Source organism: Chrysemys picta, chromosome 12 (assembly GCF_011386835.1).
Source record: "Chrysemys picta bellii isolate R12L10 chromosome 12, ASM1138683v2, whole genome shotgun sequence".
Taxonomy (NCBI): domain Eukaryota; kingdom Metazoa; phylum Chordata; order Testudines; family Emydidae; genus Chrysemys; species Chrysemys picta.
Genome location: NC_088802.1, coordinates 49885717 through 49907806, shown reverse-complemented (window position 1 = coordinate 49907806; position 22090 = coordinate 49885717). Strand labels below are relative to the sequence as shown.

The 22090-nt window shown below is 45.5% G+C and overlaps 2 protein-coding genes across 2 annotated transcripts in view; one reads left to right on the top strand and one right to left on the bottom strand.

Moving 5' to 3' along the window:
- PITPNC1 (phosphatidylinositol transfer protein cytoplasmic 1) overlaps positions 1 to 22090 on the top strand; it is a 188357-nt gene that overhangs the window by 111114 nt on the left and 55153 nt on the right. The window contains exon 5 of the mRNA XM_042841002.2: positions 19724 to 19795. Within this exon, the coding sequence (XP_042696936.2) occupies positions 19724 to 19795 (72 nt within the window). The remainder of the gene's footprint in view (positions 1 to 19723; positions 19796 to 22090) is intronic.
- LOC135974802 (uncharacterized) lies at positions 16743 to 18917 on the bottom strand. The gene is made up of 2 exons (XM_065563637.1): positions 17988 to 18917; positions 16743 to 17389 (listed from the first exon to the last, which is right to left on the bottom strand). Exons 1-2 carry the CDS (start codon positions 18526 to 18528, stop codon positions 16887 to 16889), a joined length of 1044 nt encoding a protein of 347 aa, XP_065419709.1. The 5' UTR covers positions 18529 to 18917; the 3' UTR covers positions 16743 to 16886.

The window sequence follows — 22090 nt, the reverse complement described above, 5'->3', positions numbered from 1 at the left end:
ACATTGACACTATTTTTCCTATAGCAAGTATCAGGGGGTAGCCACCAGACTCCTTGTTGTTTTCCTATAGCAAGTGATTCATGGAGAATATAATACTTCAGTTGACAAGTATCAGGGCACCAGAGTGATAGTTGTTAAATGTCCCATTATTGACCTACTGCTTTTGACTAGTTTTGAGAACAGACCAGTTATGAGCATCACTTAATCAGCTGCTAATTAATCTATAAAATAAGTTATCAAGAAGTACAGTGATTACCTTGATAAAACAGACAGTAGAGTTAAGCAAGGGAGCAGAATTTTGTTTCAGATAAAATTTCAAAGAATTTGGGGGGAGGGGTATCTCTTGTTTTTTCCCTTATCTAAATGCCACTGCTTGAATTTTGGATGCATCCTATTGATATGCTTTTAATGAACATGCTAATAGGCTCTATTAGTCATGCAAGCAGCAGCAGCTATCATTTGCAGCACTGGGGCCTAATACAAGTTAATGAGCAAACACTTTATTTCAGAATTCTTAAATACTTATCCCAACTGGCAACTGCCAGACTGCCTCTGAATTTATTATGTGAAAATTCAGCTGTGCTTGGCTAGTTAGTCCCCTAATGATCTAAGAGCTGAGCTTGCCCAACTAAAACTCACTGTGAAGTGAATGGCAATTGTAGTTGTACATGAGTTGCAGGTACAAGACCCAGGTTAGCTAGTAACAATTCCAAAATCTTTGGGGAACTCAACATTCTCCTGAATTCTAAAGCTGTTTTCCATCTTTAAGAGCTTAATCCTATTGAATCTTCCCCTTATAGGTTATATCAGGATGCCTATGAGAATTCCTTTATTCTCCTACTTGGTTATTACGAATCAATCAACATCAAATATTCCCCAATTTAGGAAACACTGCTGCTTTCATTATCAACGCTGCCTCTTCTCACTTCTGGCCCTCTTTTTTTCTCAGCAAGCTACTGTTCCAGCATGTCAGAGAACAAGAAGAGCCTGAATCAATGATTGAACAGCGTCATCAATGTCAGGTTCAGAGTGGTTAGAGGCAGCTTATTCCTTCACTCTTTCATCCCCTAGAGTCTGCAGCTGTGATGTAAATAGCTGTTTTCCTACTGAACTTGGCTGTTTGTGCTGAGCTTCTCTTTGTAGTTTCCTTGCTCCTTTTCTTCATGTCTCTGCTACTCTCTCCTCCCTACAGCACTGTTTCCATCTTTGCCACTCTCCCGCCCCTTATCTTGTCTTCTATACTCTACTCCTCCTCTCTTTCTCTCCTTTGTCTCATCCTCCCAGCTGTGCCCTACTCTTCATATCATTGCCTTTCTCTGTTTGACTTCTCGGACTTTTAGATGTGCATCAGGGCTGACCATGAAGTTTCCCTCTCTTCCAAGTTTGGGCGATCTAACAGGGAGAGCTGTTTGATGACTGGAGGTTATATGGATCGTCCTCCCAACTGCAGGAAGGAAGAAGAACCTGGCACCGATCCCAAAGCAGATTTCACCAAAAGTTCCACACATAGCTTTTCTAGGGTTGAGAAATAGCAGGAAAGTCGCAGCATTTATGACATTACCAAGTCATCCATTTTCCAGTCATCATGATCATAACTTCTTATAAAATCACATACTTGTCATCCTGATTGACACCAGCTTGTGCCGTAAGCAGTTGGTAATGAATGGCACTACTGTGTGTTCACACTCCTGTGCTGTGCACAGTAGCCTGAGGTAATATGGGGGCTATTTATGAAAAAAGACTCTGAAAATTCCACATGAGACTATATCTAGATGCTGTACGACGCAGAAGGAAACCATGTCATGTGTACAACTTCCACCTGAGTTTGGATTTGCAAAAACATTGCGAGACAGCGACGCCTGTTGACTTCCATGAGGCCCAGAATGAGGAGAGCCAGCTGCTTTAAGGAACAGACATAAGTGGTTTCTTGATCTACCAGGCTCAGCAACTGCCACCCAGTGTTTGCACAGCAAGATTTTTTTTCCAAAGTTAAACTTCCTCTTGCTTCATTTTTGGATGAATTGGGCTAAGTTTTATATATTGTTAAGATAAAATCTTGGCAATTTTTTTTTTAAAAAGCCACACCGTTATGTTTTGTATTTGGTATCAAAATTGTGCTAGGTGCTTAACAGATATTCAGGAAGATAACAAGGAATGCCCCAATCCTGCAGTGTGATCTACATGGGCAGACTGCTATAGCCACACAAAGGCTATTGAAATAAATAGTGCTCTATATAAACTAAGCAATCCACCTGCATGGACCACAGTGCAGGATCAGGGCCCAAATAGTGTGTTGTCCTTATGCTTAAAAAATCTGTAATTGATTAGTATTCTGCTAACAGGGCAAGATACATTTAATTTACAGAGACTAGCTTTTGCTGAGCACAAACTGTACACCAGTGAAAATGAGAGGTTTAAAATGGTTTTAAAATCAGATCATTATTGGCTGTTTACAGACTAAAAATCCCCTTATGACCTTAGTTCTTTTAGGGTCCAAGCCTACAATGGTCTCATTGACGTCAGTGGTGGAGGATCAGGCCCAGAGTGCAATAACTTCTCTGCTCTTTTTAGAATTTAGTACACCAATAAAATAGTTGATTTCTTACATATTACAGCCCATTTAAAGCCACAGCCAGCAAAAATATAAAACACCGTCAATAATACAGCACCCCCTGGTGCAGAGTGTAAAATGCTGAGTGCACTGAATATAAAGCAGTGAGTTCCAGCCAAAGGCGAAGAAGTAAAAAGGAGCATGTAAGAGACTAGGAAAAACTGGTACATATTTTTGTCTACTATTACATCTGCCTTTTAACAACCAAAAATATAGGAATATGCAATGGAAATTGTGTTTGCATATGCAAGGAGAATTTGTGTCCCACACTCATTAGCTTCCAACATCCAGTAGCTTTTTTAATCTTTTTAATGAAATCTATTTTCCACCCACCTAGACATTCTGGAGTAAAAATAATGCAGTGTGATGCATGAGGATTTTAGCCCTTCAATTTTACCGTGTGTGGGAACTTTCCTCTCTGAATTAAACATAGCTCTAACCCAGGGAGTTTGGGGCAAAGTGACTGAGTTCGTTGATAGGTAGAGTTTCTCTGTCTCTAATGCAGCGTCTATAATGTCTGTGGTGGTGGTGTTTGAAACCTGATCGTGTCTCTAGCATTAGTAGCAGTTTCAGGATTTTGGATGCACAAGCATTCAGAAAGTACCGTATTATGACAATAGAGAGTGGGAATCCTCTGCATGACATTTGCTTGTTGGTAGAAGGCCACAGCTACAGCACCCCAGCAACCTAGAAATGATAACGGAGAAACAGCAACTTATGCAGGGGACTTCTTTCTGTACCAGGGTGAAATGCTGGCTCCACTCAAATTGATGGCAAAATTCCCACTGACTTCTGTGCCGCCAGGATTTCACCCTGTGCCTCAAAGGGCCTGAGCTTCAGGATGGTTCTGAACATATCAGGGTGGGCTGGGGAAGGGGACTGACTGTCTTTATTGAAAAAAAAACTATTTTTATCTGGGATGCTGTAACTATCTTTATTTGAAAAATAGATTTTAACCTCAAGTCGGGCAGGAATAGGCCCTGGTTCGGAAACCTCTCCTACCCACTGAGCTTATTTTTTATTTCTTTTCCCTTGAGATGAGTTTCACTGTTCATAAATTATTAGTACAACATTTCCAAAGATCTCCGTCTCTCTCATATTAAAAGTGGTTTCAGAGAACGTGAGGGTTGCCAGGAAGCTGGATGAGCTTTCCATTCATTTTAAACTTAATTAAAGTTAACGCAACGTCTAACATGTATTGGCGTGAAGTGGTGAATCCTGCAAATTGAAGAGTCAGAAAGATCTACATATCTGGGCCAAATTCTTGTCTCCTTTACATTGGTGTAAATACAGTGAAACTGTTGAAGTCAGAGGAGTTACTCCAGAATGACACTGGTATAAGTGAGAGCAAAATTAGGCCCATGTCTGACCAAATATACCTCCACATTCCTGCACACTGACTTTTTCACTCACTTTGGAAGACATCATCTCCCATTAGGATCTGAACCGTTATCTTAAACTTGTGAAAATGAGTAAGAACAGCCTATATTTAGACAGTGCTTTTTTATCCTGAAAGACCCCAGAGCACCTTACAAATGAATGGGCCCAGTTCTGCTCTTGTGTAAATCAAGACTTGCTTCAATGAAGTCACCCCCCGTGTAAATCCCTATGTCAGTGAGATCAGAATCAAGCCTTCCTTCTATGGGAATCCCTCCGTGGGGTGCAGCCATTCTGCACTGAAAACAAGAAGCAGGGTTTTAGACAATGAAGTGGAGAGTACATTTTCCAGATGAAGCTACAGTCGTTTTTAGGCAGGTGAAAGGTGATTACCCCAGGCTAGTCCAGCTCTTCACACAAAGATCAAGGGACTATAATGAAGTGGCAAAAAGAGCAAAGCCTGGGTGGTTTGTGATGTAATGCGAAGTCTGCAATATGAGCACAGCCTTGTGCAGTTTTTCTTCATCATTGTTCTTAAAAATCAGTTACACTGCAGCACAGATTTACAAACCTGTGGCTAAATCATCCTTTTTGGGGGGGCTCTTCCCATACAGAGGCAAGAAACTCCCTCATAAAAGCACTAAAATATGTGCTATAGAGAACAATCCTTCATTGGCCAGGGATGGACAGTTAACCCAATAGGCCTTTCCCATGTTTTACTTCTATAATCAAGGCTAGTTTAGGGCATGGGCTTGTGTCAGGGCTTCAGCCTTTGGTGTCATGTGACTACACCAGACTCTGAGCTTTTGTAATGGAGTAGGAAGATGCTGAGGGGATATTATGTACAGCTCTATTATGCTCCCTTTCTTCTTGCACCTCAGCTTAACTCTCTGCTGAAGCACAGGCCAGATTTCTGTCTTTTCAGGACTTTTCTGAAAGCATTATGCAGAGTTAAACCTCAGGGCTATTGCCTGCAAAACCCTGGTAAATAGGTGTTAATGGTTCCCAGTATGAGACCGTACCATACAGTTTCTCAGTAAATAACCATTTAATGCACCCACAAAATATTACAAATCATCCTGTACATTGCAAGTAGTATTTGGAATACTTATGAATACCGTAAACACAAGCTCTGTTGGTTTTCTTCATACAGATTTCCCCCTTTGCTGCTGTTACGTATATTTTTAACATAACATTTACACTTCTATGCCTTGGTACATACATATAAACACATTCTCCAATTTCTCAGTCTCAACAATGTGTATTGACTCATCAGAGCTCATAAACAAAGGCAGTTCCTTTCGAAATACTTCAGAACCGAGTCAGCAAACAGTCTGGGGCCTCCACAGTTGACTGGACCTCAATTGCTTGTGAAACAGAAATCTGTAGCCTGTATCTGAAGTGGTACACGTATTGGGATCAGCATATAAAATGTCCATTCCCTGGATTTCTAGAAGGCACTAGCTTTTCCTCGTGAGCCCAGTTAAATCAGGTCCGAGTGTACAAACCCTCTCTGACTGAGCTCTGCCCAGTTCTCTCTTCAACTGAGATAGACTCCTAATTTCAAGCCATTAACTAATGGCTAAATGTAAGTCCTGTAGCCTCCTGGCTCTCCCTCTAGATCCATGATACACACAGCAGTGGACCAAACATTATCCTAATGGAGAGCTTCTCTAATAAGGAAAGCTGGAATAGAACTTACCTATATCCAAAATGGTACAGGTATTGGGATGCAGCTCTCACAGTAGACACATCTGCATGCATCAGCCACTGAGTCCACAGGACTGTCTACAACTCCTATATTTATTACCTTCCTTACCTACTGTGCTCTGATTGGCTGAGCTTTCAGAGGATGAATGGCTGTGGCCTGCCAAGTGGCTAGCCTACAATGAAAACTTCCAGAAGCAGCATCCAGTAACTGCCAGGCCCTACTTTTGGATGTTCTGGTCCCTTCTAGCTGAGTTGCTCTGCGCAGTCTTCTACACATTTGCAGAGATACAAAGTATTCATATCTCCTCCCCATTGCTTCTCTGCCTTTCTTTGGACTTCAGAGCAAATGCTGCAGTATAAAGCATGATGGGTTACATTTCTATTTAAAAAAAAAGGTTTCTAGCCCTCATGGCAGTGAAGAAAAGCTTGAAAATGTGACCTGGATGCATAGGGTTTCCATCTGATCATTCCTTCAGAGGACAGGTTTTATCTCTGAGGGACAGGAAAAAAGGTTCAAATTCTGCAAGAACCCCCATAGGCTGAATGGAGGCCCTGTGCAGCTCTCTCAGACCCCCCTGGTTCCCATAGTGGCATAGTCAGCTGAGAGAAGTAATGGGCCCATAAAGTAAGACACGTTCAGATGGACCTTTTGGGTTTGGTTCAGGTTTGCTCCAGTAAGCCTAGCTGCACCCTAAGGGCTGTCGTGTGGCTTTTAGTCACTTGCTTTGGAAGTAGTACAGCTTTGTGCCTCATGGTGTTCCAAAGCCTCAAGGGGAAGCATGCCTGCTGTTACACCTGTTCAGGGCATGTAGCACACACTTCCCTTGGTGGCTGGCCAGCTCCACTGGCTGGTACAAGAGAGGGGGATTGGGTCTATGGCCTTGATTCCGCCCTGCCCTTCCCCCCTCCAGTGTCCTTAGTGGTACTGGCAGGAAACACTCCTTAAACTCCCCATCCGCCCCCCTCCGCCCCCGCCACACACACATACACACATTCTTATTTATTTCTGTCTGGGAGATAAGTTGTTCAGGGTATCAGCATCTTAACAGAGCAGAGATGAAGGTGGAAGGTGTTCATGGCTGCCATCTACTGGTTCTTTGATCTATCAATGTAAATTTTTAATTGTGAGAGTAGTTAATTATTGGAACAATTCACCAAGGGTTTGTGGTGCATTTTCCATCACTTACAGTTTTTAAATCAAGATTGGATGTTTTTCTAAAAGATCTGTCCTAGGCATTATTTTGGGGAAGTTCTATGGCCCGTGTTTATACAGGAGGTCAGACTAGATGATCACAATCTGGCTTTAGAATCTGTGAATCCATAGACAGCTACAGAGATGGTTGAAGCTGCTGGGTCTGTTAACCTGATGCCAGGGGCTCTGTGTGTCCCCATTTCCCCCTTCTGGTTTTCTGATGTTCACCAAAATCAAGAGTTCTGTCCATTGATGCCTAGAACATTCCCTGAAATTTTGGAATTGATCAGCTGTGGGGTTCGAAAGTTATTGCATTACAGAAAGAGAAAAGTCATCAAGTTGAGCATAAGACATCGCTTCGCTTGGCCAAACACCTTGTCCATAAGGCCAAGTCCTAGGATATGACTCTTCAGTGGGAGTCAAAGGCACTTTGCTCCTTGCAGGATCTGACTTAATTGCCAAGAAAACATCTATGTGACCATATAAGACAGCACAAGGCCTGAAAAGTGAGAGATGGCCAGACTGAGCATTGACATGAAATGACTACTGCCCCTTAGCTTTTGTGCTAAGACTTAAGGGAATATGCCTCAACCACTCTAGCAAAGAGCAGGATTAACTCTGACAATCCAAAAATAGTTTCCAAGGCTTCAGGATTAATGTTCATGAGGAGTATAGAGAGGTACAGTGCACTGATGAAGCCTCCAGCAGCTCATTGGATTTTCTACAGAAGGTCCCCCAACGGGTAATGAAACTGGCTAAAATACTGTTCCCCTTCGTTGGTAGAGCAGCTTCCTGAATAGGTTACAAAGGGCAAAGGAACCCTTTTCTCTGGCCTGCTGCCCAACAGTTTTATTGCAAACCATTGTAATCCCTTCATCCATCTCAGATGTACAGTAATCGCTATGAAAGGATTATTTTTACAGCCCTATCCATAGATTGACTGTAAAATGCCATATGTGTTTGACTCTGTCCCTTTAAGGCTTTGGCACTGGTTTTGGCTTGCTTACATTTTATCCTGTTCCTGTAAGTGTTTCTTATTGCTATGGCAACTCTAATCAATCATCATGCTAAAAATAGCCCTTTCATTTTCAAGAGAGTGTCTGTAGTGAATTGAAAATCCAACTGTGGTATGTATTTTCCATATACTGCTTTCACTTCCCTCTTCTTTCATCTGGGAATACTCATGCTTAAATCTGGTAATTACTCTTACAGATAGATGCATTTGTTTCACTATTTGCTCTCTTATGCTGTGAAATCTCCCCACGGCCTCAGAAAGCAAAATCTTAATGTATTTCAACTTTTTGTGCATTGCATTCTCCCTACACATCTGATTGTAGGTATCACGGGTTTGCAGGATGCTTGAGATATTCAAAGTGAGTTTATAATGCAATTTCCATAGATTTGATAGCCATGATATAGAAGTCAGCTATCAAGACAGTTGTATAGAAAGGAAATTTAGGACTAAGGGTCATAAAAGACCAGGGGAATCCTGCAAATGTAGACGCGTTCTGCAGAATTTAAGATGTAATGAAAAAATTATGTAAAAATTTGATCGCCTGGAATTGCTACTTGTTTTTTCTCTGAGAGGCACTTTGCGAACCTTAGAGATGTTGAAATGGAAAATTGGAAATGGAATTGCCCCATACGTTCCAGTGCATGCCCTGTTTATCAATCAGCTGCCAGGTTTGTGCTGGAATACATCCCCGAGGGAGGTAGGGCAGGAAGGAGTAGTGCCTTGAAGAGTAATACACTAAAAAGATCATTGCCTAGCTTTCCCTGTTGTGTCTGATTTTAATTCTTGCCTAATGCTTGTTCTTTAAGGGAAAAAAAAATCTTTGTGCGTGATGAATAAGAAAGCCTTTTGAGTGCTGCATAAACAGTTCCCTGGTTCTGCCAGAGCTCTGTGCCAGTTACTCAGAGAGCATCTGATGAATCACAAAATACATTCTGTGACTTGTACAAAAATTTGGACCTTGCCTAAGTGTTGCTGAAAGCCGATGCTACTACAACAGCAGGTGCCAATAAATTAAATGATTTTAAGAGTTATATTTGCAATCCAGTAACTGTAGGTGGATTTTAGTATTTTGGGGGGCTTTTTTCAGTTCCCATTGCCATTTTTAGTTTCAGCAAGATTTGTTACAGCCCCAGCAACTGTACTACACATGCATTTAGATTGGAACCTGGTGGCTGGGCAGGACATATGGTTTCCTAGTTTCTTTCCCATTATACCATATGAGGCAAATGGCACTCAGATTCTCAGTCTTTAATCTTCCCTTAATGTTTCTTTGGGGGAAACAAGCGGTTAGACGAGGGCTCAGCCAGGTGACAAAGACATAATTCTTGTAGCTCTCATACCACACATGCAGTTGCTGAAGCTAATTTTTCAGGAAAATGCTGGGATTCTATGGGGATTTTCTTTTCTTTTAAGACTTGGTATTTCGTTAACGGATTATTTATCAAAGGGATGTCCTAGCTCATTGGGGCGTATGGAGAGCATTCCCTAGGCCCCTATCACAGGTGACTTTTAAAATACTTGAGGTGAATTTTACCCTTGGGCAGAAGGCCAAAGCATCACTTAAGCAGGACTTAAATTTGGGGGTTGCCATTTACTAAGAAGCTTGCTATAGTGTTGCCTGATTTATCCAATACTCTGTTCTATAAAATAGGGTCATGCTCCAGATGTCTATAAATTTAAAAATCCTCTCTGTTATCCATGTTTATTCAGGAGTCATAATTGTACTGAACCTGCAGCTTCGCTTTAGCCCACTAAGACAGAGAGAATGATTTTGATTTGCTATCCTCTATTAACTGTGAGGTTGCAATGATTTCAGGGGCATATCTACACTGAAGTCCTGGGGTGTGATTGCAGCTCCAGTCAATATACCCAAGCTAGCTTTAATCTGTACCTACATCTACACAAGCTGCAATTGTAGGATGATTGCAGTGTAGATGTACCCAACGGCAACAGTTTCAATAAATGAAGAAAAAAGGTATTTATATTGTGGAAAATACGTTCCATCCAACACCTCCAGGGACTTGACAGTCAGATCATAGCACACGGATACTTTCGCTGGTTCAAGGGAAGAGGAATCAGTGGGTGGGTGGCGGCAGGGAGGGTGTTTGTCTGCATAGCAACCAGAAACAGAAAAGTGGATGTGACAAAACTACTTCTGCCAACAAGAGGGTTTTCAGTGACAACCTAGCAAAGGTTAAGATGGCAGCACCACTTCCTGGGGCAAGCAGGGTAATTAGGGATATGGGAGCAGCTGCACTGTCCACAGCCATTAGAGCCAGAGTGGTAAGTGTAATTTACATAACTGTTGAGGTTTTGGACAAAGCACCAGACTTGTACTGTGTAATTTAAGAAATCAGCTTTGTGGCTTCCCAAGTTGGCCAGACCTGGATCTTGTCTGCTCAGATAGTACATGCTTTGATGACTCTCCATCAACTGGCTGCTCATATATTTCATCTACAACTTCTGCTGTTTGCTAGATTTGATTTTTACTTGGTTTTGTTTTCTTAAAAGTTGTGTAAAAGAGAGAATGAAATCTGCACCCTCAGACCAGAAGAGCTGGTGTCTAAAACACGTTAACAAATACAGAGCAGTAGCCTGAAGACATGCAGGCAGAACACCAATCAACTGTGTTTTCCTACCAAATGCTCCAAACATTTAGCAACTCATGAAGCAACCACTTTTTTAAACAATTTGGTGAAATTTTTGGCGACCCCAATAATTCAAAACTAAACACTGACTCCCAGTAAAGGCAGGCATAACCAGACTCCACCCACACAAAACCACGCTTGCCAGGAGCCATCTCTAAAATGCAACAAGTTGCAACTGCCCTCATCTCTTACATAGTGCTTCCCGGCAGAAGTCTCAGCATGCAGAATTCCAGCTTGAATCTAGTTGGAGCATTACGTGCTCAGACCTGTAGTCTCTGCAGGCTACACGCCATCCTATTAAAAATCACAGCTGCCGTGGGCAGCAGTAGAACTCTACATGCCATGTTTTGGCCACCTTATTTTCTAGCTGTTCCAAAAATTCTGCACGGCAATATGTATGTGATGAGTCTCTATTTCTTTTTTATTTAAAAAAATCTGCAGTATATAGCCTACTTTCTATAGCAGTTTGCTTTATCCACCATCCACCTGCCCATACACACAAAACAGCTAGTGTAAAACAGCAAGCGTACTCTCGATGTTGTGGTTCTTCACTGTTTATAATCTGAATCCTTCTGGAACCATCAAATGTTGCTTAGGGTACAAACAGGACTCTGCTGTCCTTCCCCATCCTGGGCCACTCTTTGCATGTTCTCTCTGTTGTTAAGTCCCATATTCCCCCCACCCCCAGCTTAGTACTATTTGACAGAGGGGTTCTTTCAGTCAGCCCCTTTTACACGTTCCTCTAGCTACCCAATAGCACACCTGCCACAACAAATGCTCTGACTTTATTCTTAACATGTCCCAGATATTTCCATCTTCTTTTCTGGATAACTTTGGAGATAAGCTATTGAACTCTCTGATGAATCTCGGCATTTGTGATACATGTTTGCTTTCGAAGGCATTTTAGACATCTGTCTGTACCGCTGATGGATTTCCAGCTTTCACATCCATGTATAAAGGTGGAAAGAACACTGTTTGTAGTGGACTGAAAAAAATATTGAAATCTCTTTTATGCTCAGACCAGCTAGCAACTAATCAGCAAAGCATCCTGAGGGTCTTGTGTTCTCCATCTGCTCTGTCTTTTCATCTTCCTGCTTTTATGTGTAATAGCCTTCCCAGTAGGCACTAGCAAACTTTTCACTGTAATTTCTCTCCCACAATCCTAACCCACCACTGGCAATCTGATGCCTTCCCCCACATGAGAGCAAGCACTGTGCTGTGGCAGGGTTTGTGTAGCCCAGCAGAAGTGGGCAGCCCAGTCATAACACGTTGAGTAGATCTGTAATGCAGAAGGTGGAAAAAACAACCCTTTTGCTTGACCGGCTTTCGGGAGTTCTGACTGAAGCTCTGCAGCTGCCTTGAGAACTTGGGGAAATAAAAGAGGGATGTTTTTGGCAGATTGGAAGACCTGGGACAGGAATAAAACGTACTGTATGTTGAGATCAGCTGAGACTCTGCTGGTCAAACCTAAGTTGGAAGACTACCTGGGTTTCTGATCTGTTAGTCTGCGTTGCATTAGCTCCAGCTCTATCTGATTGCTGATGAATAACGAATACACTCACCTAGCCTTCTCAGATGTGTGCATACCAAGTAACATATGGCCTCAAAGATAGGGGTAATTAGAACCTACTGGGCCATCTCTGAAGCTGTTCCATCCTCCACTGCACACACCACTGAGTTTTTTCTTGCACCACATTTATCACTGGTCTACTATTAATATCATAAATAAGGTGCGTAGTGGATGGCCTCGATATTTTCATAGCTGGTAAGCATTGTGTTAATTGTTTGGTAAAAATTGTTCTCGAAATCCATTGAAGGGCCCTGTTCTGGCATAAACATCTCACTCTTTTTTGCACAAAGGTTTGAGTGGTCCATGCTTATTGCTCAGCTGCTACTAATGAATAGTAGGTGTTCTGTGGCCAAAATTAGAGGCTCAATCAATGGCTTCTTTTCATATAGTCCAGGGAATAGAAAACAGTAAATTCTCTAGTCTCAGGAAGAACCTGCTTCCCCTTTCAGCTTTGCTCCGCAGCAGCTGACTCTCTAAGCTACCTCCCTTCCTGTTGGAGGAACAAAATCAACTCTGATCAAGTCCAAATTTGGACCAGTAGCAATGTGAGCACTGAAGCATCAAATTTTCTTCATTGTGTAACCTCAATACATAACGTTTGAAATAGTCACAAGCAGTTCAAAGACTCTTTGCCATTGGGCATCAATTAAGTGTCTTGCAAAGAACTGACACGTCAGTGTCACTGACAGTTAATGCAAGAAAAGACTTGATGCCTTTATAGTAAAGTGGCTGAACTAATATCATTCAAGGATTGCTGGCCATCGACTCTGGGGTATGTTTTCACTACCGGCCGGATCGGCGGGCAGCGATCGATCCAGCGGGGATCGATTTATTGCATCTAGTCTAGATGCGATAAATCAATCCCCGAGTGCTCTCCCGTCGACTCATGTACTCCAGCTCGGCGAGAGGCGCAGGCAGAGTCAACGGGGGAGCGGCAGCAGTCGACTCACCGTAGTGAAGACACCGCGGTAAGTAGATCTAAGTACGTCGACTTCAGCTACGTTATTCACGTAGCTGAAGTTGCATAACTTAGATTGATCCCCCCGCATTGTAGACCAGGCCTGGCTGCTTAAGTATAGTGGAAAAAAATTGATTTGGGAGCAAGAGTGTGAAACGCTAAAGAGAAGATGCTTGAAATAGTCTCTAAAGGGAAATTGTGTTGTCTAGCACTGCAAATTGCACTCTTAGAAACCAACTGAATGAAACAATCCACAGAGAAAGAAAGCTAGTCTTTGGGTACGTCTACACTACGAAATTAGTTCGAATTTATAGAAGCCGGTTTTATTGAAATCGGTTGTATACAGCCGATTGTGTGTGTCCACACAATAAAATGCTCTAGGTGCTCTAGTCGGCGGACCGCGTCCACAGTACAAGGCTAGCGTCGACTTCCAGAGCATTGCACTATGGGTAGCTATCCCACAGCTATCCCACAGTTCCCGCAGTCTCCGCCGCCCCTTTGAATTCTGGGTTGAGATCCCAATGCCCGGATGATGCAAAACAGTGTCGCGGGCGGTTCTGGGTACATGTCGTCAGGCCCCTCCCTCCCCCGTCACAGCAACGGCAGACAATAGATTCGCGCCTCTTTACCTGGGTTACCTGAGTTACCTGTGCAGACAACATGGAGCCCGCTCAGCTGAGCTCACCGTCACCATATGTCCTCTGGGTGTCGGCAGACGTGGGACTGCATTGCTGCACAGCAGCAGCTGCTAACTGCCTTTTGGCGGTAGACGGTGCAGTAGACTGGTAGCCTTCATCGGCGATCTGGGTGCTGGCAGCCGTGGGGCTTGCCTTTTGGCAGTAAATGGTGTATTACGACTATTAGCCGTCCTATTACAAGTCGGGTCATCGCACATTAGCAGAGTCTTCCCCGAGCAGCCGATTGTGCAATAGGCCTGAAGACCATCGTCATACGCCGCCCCGTATTTGCTGCCAAGCACCCAGAAAGATGCCGAGGGCTATCAGTCACGCTGCACCGTCGTCTTAAGATGTAAAAAATAGATTTGCTCTGTATTCATTTGCTTCCCCCTCCCTCCGTCAAATCAACGGCCTGCTAAGCCCAGGGTTTTCAGTTTAATCTTTGGGGGGAACATTCTGTGTGACAGTTGTTTGTGTTTCTCCCTGATGCACAGCCACCGTTCTTGATTTTAATTCCCTGTGCCTGTACGCCATGTCGTCACTCGGCCCCCCTCCCTCCTTCCCCTAGTCCGTCAGATACTACGTTTGCGCCACAGCTCAGAGAGCCGAGAAGCGGTTCGCGCCTTTTCTTTGAATTCTGGGTTGAGATTCCAATGCCCGGATGATGCAAAACAGTGTCGCGGGCGGTTCTGGGTACATGTCGTCAGGCCCCTCCCCCCTCGTCACAGCAACGCAGACAATAGATTCGCGCCTTTTTACCTGGGTTACCTGTGCAGACAACATATCACGGCAAGCATGGAGCCCGCTCAGCTCAGCTGAGCTCACCGTCACCATATGTCCTCTGGGTGCTGGCAGACGTGGGACTGCATTGCTACACAGCAGCAGCTGCTAACTGCCTTTTGGCGGTAGACGGTGTAGCATGAGTGATAGCCATGGGGCTGGCAGCCGTAGGGCTGCATTGCACCAGCCCCTTGCCAGGCGATGGTATATTATGACTGGTATCCGTCGTCATCGTATTGGTGTGGCTGTCAATCATGGCCACCTGGGCAGACATGCTACTGTTTCGATGATGATGGCTACCAGTCGTAATATACTATTTTCTGCCAATTGCCCAGTATTGTCTGCTAAGCACCCAGAAGAGGCCGAGGGCGATGCTGGGTGCTGGCGGACGTGGGGCTGGCAGACGTGGGGCTGCATTGCTACACAGCAGCAGCCCCTTGCCTTTTGGCAGATGATGGTATTTTATGATTGGTAACCGTCATCGTCGTACTGGTATGGCTGTCACTCATGCTGCACCGTCGGCTGCCACCTTAAGATGTAAAAAATAGATTTGTTCTGTATTCATATGCTTCCCCTTCCTCCGTGAAATCAATGGCCTGCTAAGCCCAGGGTTTTCATTTTAATCTTTGGGGGGACCATTCTGTGTGACAGTTGTTTGTGTTTCTCCCTGTTCCTGTACCTGTACGCCATGTCGTCACTCGGCCCTCCCTCCCTCCCGCCCTCCCTCCTTCTCCTGGTCCATCAGATACTACTTTCGCGCCTTTTTTCTGACCAGGCGCCATAGCTAGCACTGGGATCATGGAGCCCGCTCAGATCACTGCGGCAATTATGAGCACTATGAACACCACGCGCATTGTCCTGGAGTATATGCAGAGCCAGGACATGCCAAGGCGAAACCCGGACCAGGCGAGGAGGCGATTGCAGCGCGGCGACGAGAGTGATGAGGAAATTGACATGGACATAGACCTCTCACAAGGCACAGGCACCAGCAATGTGGAAATCATGGTGTCACTGGGGCAGGTTGATGCCGTGGAACGCCAATTCTGGGCCCGGGAAACAAGCACAGACTGGTGGGACCGCATCGTGCTGCAGGTATGGGACGATTCCCAGTGGCTGCGAAACTTTCGCATGCGTAAGGGCACTTTCATGGAACTTTGTGACTTGCTGTCCCCTGCCCTGAAACGCCAGGATACCAAGATGAGAGCAGCCCTCACAGTTGAGAAGCGAGTGGCGATAGCCCTGTGGAAGCTTGCAACGCCAGACAGCTACCGGTCAGTCGGGAATCAATTTGGAGTGGGCAAATCTACAGTGGGGGCTGCTGTGATCCAATTTGCCAGGGCAATGAAAGACCTGGTGATAGCAAGGGTAGTGACTCTGGGCAACGTGCAGTCAATAGTGGATGGTTTTGCTGAAATGGGATTCCCAAACTGTGGCGGGGCCATAGACGGAACCCATATCCCTATCTTGTCACCGGAGCACCAAGCCACCGACTACATAAACCGCAAGGGGTACTTTTCAATGCTGCTGCAAGCCCTGGTGGATCACAAGGGACGTTTCACCAACATCAACGTGGGATGGCCGGGAAAGGTACATGATGCTCGCGTCTTCAGGAACTCTGCTCTGTTTCGAAAGCTGGAGGAAGGGACTTTCTTCCCGGACCAGAAAGTGACCATTGGGGATGTTGAAATGCCTATCGTGATCCTTGGGGACCCAGCCTACCCCTTAATGCCATGGCTCATGAAGCCGTACACAGGCAGCCTGGACAGGAGTCAGGACCTGTTCAACTACAGGCTGAGCAAGTGCCGAATGGTGGTGGAATGTGCATTTGGACGTTTAAAAGCGCGCTGGCGCAGCTTACTGACTCGCTCAGACCTCAGCGAAAAGAATATCCCCATTGTTATTGCTACTTGCTGTGCGCTCCACAATATCTGTGAGAGTAAGGGGGAGACCTTTATGGCGGGGTGGGAGGTTGAGGCAACTCGCCTGGCCGCTGATTACGCGCAGCCAGACACCAGGGCGGTTAGAGGAGCACAGCAGGGCGCGGTGCGCATCAGAGAAGCTTTGAAAACGAGTTTTGTGACTGGCCAGGCTACCGTGTGAAACTTCTGTTTGTTTCTCCTTGATGAACCCTCCAACCCCCCCCCACCGACCCGGTTCACTCTACTTCCCTGTAAACCAACCACCCCACCCCACCCTCCCCTCCCGCTTGCAGAGGCAATAAAGTCATTGTTTTTTAACATTCATGCATTCTTTATTAGTTCCTTACAGAGGTAGGGGGATAATTGCCAAGGTAGCCTGGGATGGGTGGGGGAGGAGGGATGGAAAAGGACACACTGCATTTTAAAACTTTAACTCTTATTGAAGGCCAGCCTTCTGATGCTTGGGCGATCATCTGGGGTGGAGTGACTGGGTGGACGGAGGCCCCCCCACCGTGTTCTTGGGCGTCTGGGTGAGGAGGCTATGGAACTTGGGGAGGAGGGCTGTTGGTTACACAGGGGCTGTAGCGGCGGTCTCTGCTCCTGCTGCCTTTCCTGCAACTCAACCATACGCTCGAGCATATCAGTTTGATGCTCCAGCAGACGGAGCATTGCCTCTTGCCGTCTGTCTGCAAGCTGACGCCACCTATCGTCTTCAGCCCGCCACTTGCTCTGTTCTTCCCGCGATTCAGCCCGCCACCTCTCCTCTCGTTCATATTGGGCTTTTCTCATCTCCGTCATTGACTGCCTCCATGCATTCTGCTGTGCTCTATCAGCCTGGGCGGACATCTGCAGCTCCGTGAACATCTCGTCCCTCGTCCTACGTTTTCTCTTTCTAATGTTCACGAGCCTCTGCGAAGGAGAAACATTTGCAGCTGGCGGAGGAGAAGGGAGAGGTGGTTAAAAAAGACACATTTTAGAGAACAATGGGTACACTCTTTCATTACAAGGTCGCATATTTCGGCTTGCAGGCAGCCATCGTAGGCCACAGTGTTTTGGCTTTTTTAACCTTCTTAACATGCGGGAAAGGTTGCAAACAGCAGCGCATTTCCCATATCAAGGATGAATTGGGTTGTCCATTTAAAATGGGGTTTCAATGTAAAAGGAGTGGCTGCGGTTTCCCGGTTAACATGCGGCACAAACACAAGTAAACCCCCCCCCACACACACACACACACACGATTCTCTGGGATGATCACTTCACCCCTCCCCCCACCGCGTGGTTAACAGCGGGGAACATTTCTGGTCAGAAGAGCAGGAACGGGCGCCTCTGAATGTCCCCTTAATAAAATCACCCCATTTCAACCAGGAGAGCTTTCTGGAGATGTCCCTGGAGGATTTCCGCTCCATCCCCATACACGTTAACAGACTTTTCCAGTAGATGTACTGGCCGCGATTGCCAGGGCAAAGTAATCATTAAACACGCTTGCTTTTTTTTTGTAATGTTTACAAATAGTTACAAAGTTACACTCACCAGAGGTCTCCTGTGTGCCCTGAGGGTCTTGGGTGAGTTCGGGGGTTACTGGTTCCAGGTCCAGGGTCACAAACATATCCTGGCTGTTGGGGAAACCGGTTTCTCCGCTTCCTTGCTGCTGTGAGCTACCTACAGTACCTCCATCGTCATCTTCCTCGTTCCCCGAACCGTCTTCCCTGTGTGTTTCTCCAGTGAGAGAGTCATAGCACACGGTTGGGGTAGTGGTGGCTGCACCCCCTAGGATCGCATGCAGCTCCGCGTAGTAGCGGCAAGTTTGCGGCTCTGCCCCGGACCTTCCGTTTGCTTCTCTGGCTTTGTGGTAAGCTTGCCGTAGCTCCTTAATTTTCACGCGGCACTGCTGTGTGTCCCTGTTATGGCCTCGGTCCTTCATGGCCTTGGAGATCTTTTCTAATACTTTTCCATTTCTTTTACTGCTACGGAGTTCAGCTATCACTGCTTCATCTCCCCATATGGCGAGCAGATCTCGTACCTCCCGTTCGGTCCATGCTGGAGCTCTTTTGCGATCCTGGGAGGACTCCATCACGGTTACCTGTGCTGATGAGCTCTGCGGGGTCACCTGTGCTCTCCACGCTGGGCAAACAGGAAATGAAATTCAAACCTTCACGGGTCTTTTCCTGTCTACCTGGTCAGTGCATCTGAGTTGAGAGTGCTGTCCAGAGCGGTCACAATGAAGCACTGTGGGATAGCTCCCGGAGGCCAATAACGTCGAATTCCGTCCACACTACCCCAATTCCGACCCGCAAAGACCGGTTTTATCGCTAATCCCCTCGTCAGAGGTGGTGTAAAGAAACCGGTTTAAAGGACCCTTTAAGTCGAAAGAAAGGGCTTCGTTGTGTGGACGTGTCCAGGCTTAATTCGGTTTAACGCCGCTAAAGTCGACCTAAACCCGTAGTGTAGACCAGGCCTTAGTGTAAAGTAACACTAGTGGATATGCACCAATGTTAGAGCAAAATTTGACATGAAGAGTATGTGCCAACTCCCTCAAGTCAGTGGAGTTTTATGAGTCTAAATGAGAATTTGCCCATCTGAGAGCATAGGGGCATCAGAGTCCCTTCCTGGTCGATAGGAAAAACATTTGTATGATTGTAATTTTTCTTGCACTATGTGGGCGGATTGATGTGACGGTGTGTTTGGTTGGATGCCAAAATTAAGAAAATTTCCGGGGAAAATCAAAATGAGATTACTTTAAAACCTGCATCATGCTGGAATTAGAGAATAACTGCATGTTCAAGCATCCTCAACATTTTGATCGGGAACTGCAGGCAGTGGAATTTCCATAGACTTAGTGCATAGGGCAGATAGGCATTGCTCTGGAAATGTTAGTCATCCAAGGAAAAGGTCTATAGGACAACAGCTCAAAAGTTCTGAAAAATATAGCGATACTTAAGACAGAGAGTAGTGGAGGAACATTCAGAATATAGCCACAGTTGTGTATCAAATATACACTGACTGCTATAACTAGTTATCCCACAATATTAATATTAGTTTAGTTATAACTTTGTTTTAGTGCTCAACTTTGGGATAGAATCAATACATCCTGTCAAGAGCATTTAAAAAAAACTTGCAATTGTGGATTTTCAGTGATTTTGATTCCATTTCTTGCAATAATCAGGAAAAAATCGGAAAACTGCTAGAAAACAGGATTTATTTAACATGTGAGCTGATGAAGCAATTGACATTTTTAATTGATCGGACACATTTTGCTTTCTTTGCAGTGCTCATTTTTGCCTAAATTCTCCATTCACATAGAAACAAAATATGAGGACAACAAAGGAAGCAATGACAATGTAAGTATGGTCTCTTTTGAAAAATAAATGTTTAAACCCATGCAAGGGCATTGTTAATCATGAAATATTCCTGGGGCTTGCATGGCTTACAAACTGAAAAAGAATGTGGAGCAGTCCTTAATCTTTGCACCTGGATAGCCAACTCATCAGCGTGAAGGGATGGACTCAACTGACCTCTTGAGCGCCCGGTCCAGCCCTACATTTCTGTGATTCTGTGAAGGCTGTGCAACTTGCAAAAGAATTATGTAAACCATTATGGTATAAAGAATTTGTGCCTCTGATCTTACCTCCAGGCTCCTCCTCTAATCTCAACATAATTCATGGGTGTGAATTTGGTGCTTATGAAGGATTGGGGAGAATGAGGGAGATATCTATATTATATGTATATGTATATTTATATGTATATGTATATTTAGGCTTGAATAGAGACTGGGAATGGCTGAGCCATTACACACATTAAGCAACAGAGAGTCCTGTGGCACCTTACGGACTAACAGATGTATTGGAGCATAAGCTTTCGTGGATGAATGCCCACTTCGTCAGATGCATTTCCATTACATGCGTCTGACAAAGTGGGTATTCACCCACGAAAGCTTATGCTCCAATACATCTGTTAGTCTCTAAGGTGCCACAGGACTCTTTGTTGCTTTTTACAGATCCAGACTAACACGGCTACCCCTCTGATACATTGAATCTATTTCCCCATGTTAAGTATCCTCACAACTTCTTGTCAAACTGTCTGAAATGGGCTAACTTGATTATCACTACAAAAGTTTTTTCTCTTAATTAATTAGCAACTTAGAGTTGGTAGGGCAACACCCACCTTTTCATGTTCTCTGTATGTGTATACATATCTCTTTACTATATGTTCCATTCTATGCATCCGATGAAGTGGGCTGTAGGCCACGAAAGCTTATTCTCAAATAAATTTGTTAGTCTCTAAGGCAGGGGTCTTAAACTCAAATGACCATGAGGGCCACATGAGGACTACAGTGCATTGACGCGAGGGCCGCATCACTGACACCCCCCCCTTGCTGCCTCTGGCCCTGCCCCCACTCCACCCCTTCCATTAGGCCCTGCCCCTCCCCACCTCTTCCCATCCCTTCCCTGCTCCATTCCAACCCCTTCCCCGAAGTCACCACCCTAACGCTGCCCCCAGGGGGTGCAAAAAGGATGCAGGGTGCGGCGGGGGCTCAGGGCAGGGAGTTGGTGTGTGGGGTGCAAGAGGGTGAGGGGTGCGGCAGGGGGTCGGGGTGCAGCAGTTGGCTCAGGGCAGGGAGTGCAGGAGGGGTGCGGGATGCGGCAGGGGGCTCAGGGCAGGGAGTTGGGGTGTAGGAGGGGTGTGGGATGTGGCAGGGGGCTCAGGACAGGGTGCGAGTTCCAGCCTGGCGCCGCTTACCTAGAGCGGCTCCGGGGTGGCAGCGGCGCGCATCGGGGCTGTAGCCTGCACTGGCCCCCGGCCCCGGGCCGCTCTGTTTCAGGAAGCAGATGGAACCGTGTCCCTGAAATTCCTGGGGGAGGGGGAGGGGCTCAGGGTTCCGTTCGTGTGCTGCTCTTGCCACAACTCTAGATACCTCCCACGAAGCTCCCATTGATCGCGGTTCCCTGTTCCTGGCCAATGGGAGCTGCGGGGGCGGTGCCTGGAAGGAGGCAATGCAGAAGCCCTCAGCCTCCTTCCTCCTCCCCCCCGGCCCGAAGGGGCGTGTTTGAGACACCTGCTCTAAGGTGCCACAAGTTCTCCTGTTCTTTTTGCGGATACAGACTAACACGGTTGCTTCTCTGAAACCTATATTATATGTATGTCAGTTTACCTGCTTGATATTATCTATGACTATATGGAACTGAATTAAAAGGGGTTGGTAGGAAGAACAAACAGGAAACAAACCAAGGGTCAGAGATAAGAGCTCCGGGTAAACAACTTCAAGAGAACAATGGCTGGGCCACTAATTGGGAAGATGCTCTTCCCAGGCACCAGTCAAAAGTTACACAGCTGTTTCCTCAAGACCAGAGCCTAGAAATCAAAAGAGCCATGAACAGTTAAAAACTGTCTCTCTAAAGAAGGAGCGGGTAAGTGGCCAATAGCAACTGAAGGAGAGAGACACTGACATAGAGACCCCGCTAGAGGCAGAGAATGAAAGAGGTCACTCTATCTATCCCAGCCCTGAGGTGGGGGTTTCTGGGTTAAGTGAACCTTCCTAGGCTTCCTAGATAAGACCAGATGCATGTAGATTTTTGTTATTTTAACCCAGTTCTCTGATTGCTGTGAATCTTTGGGTGAATAAACAATATGTTTAT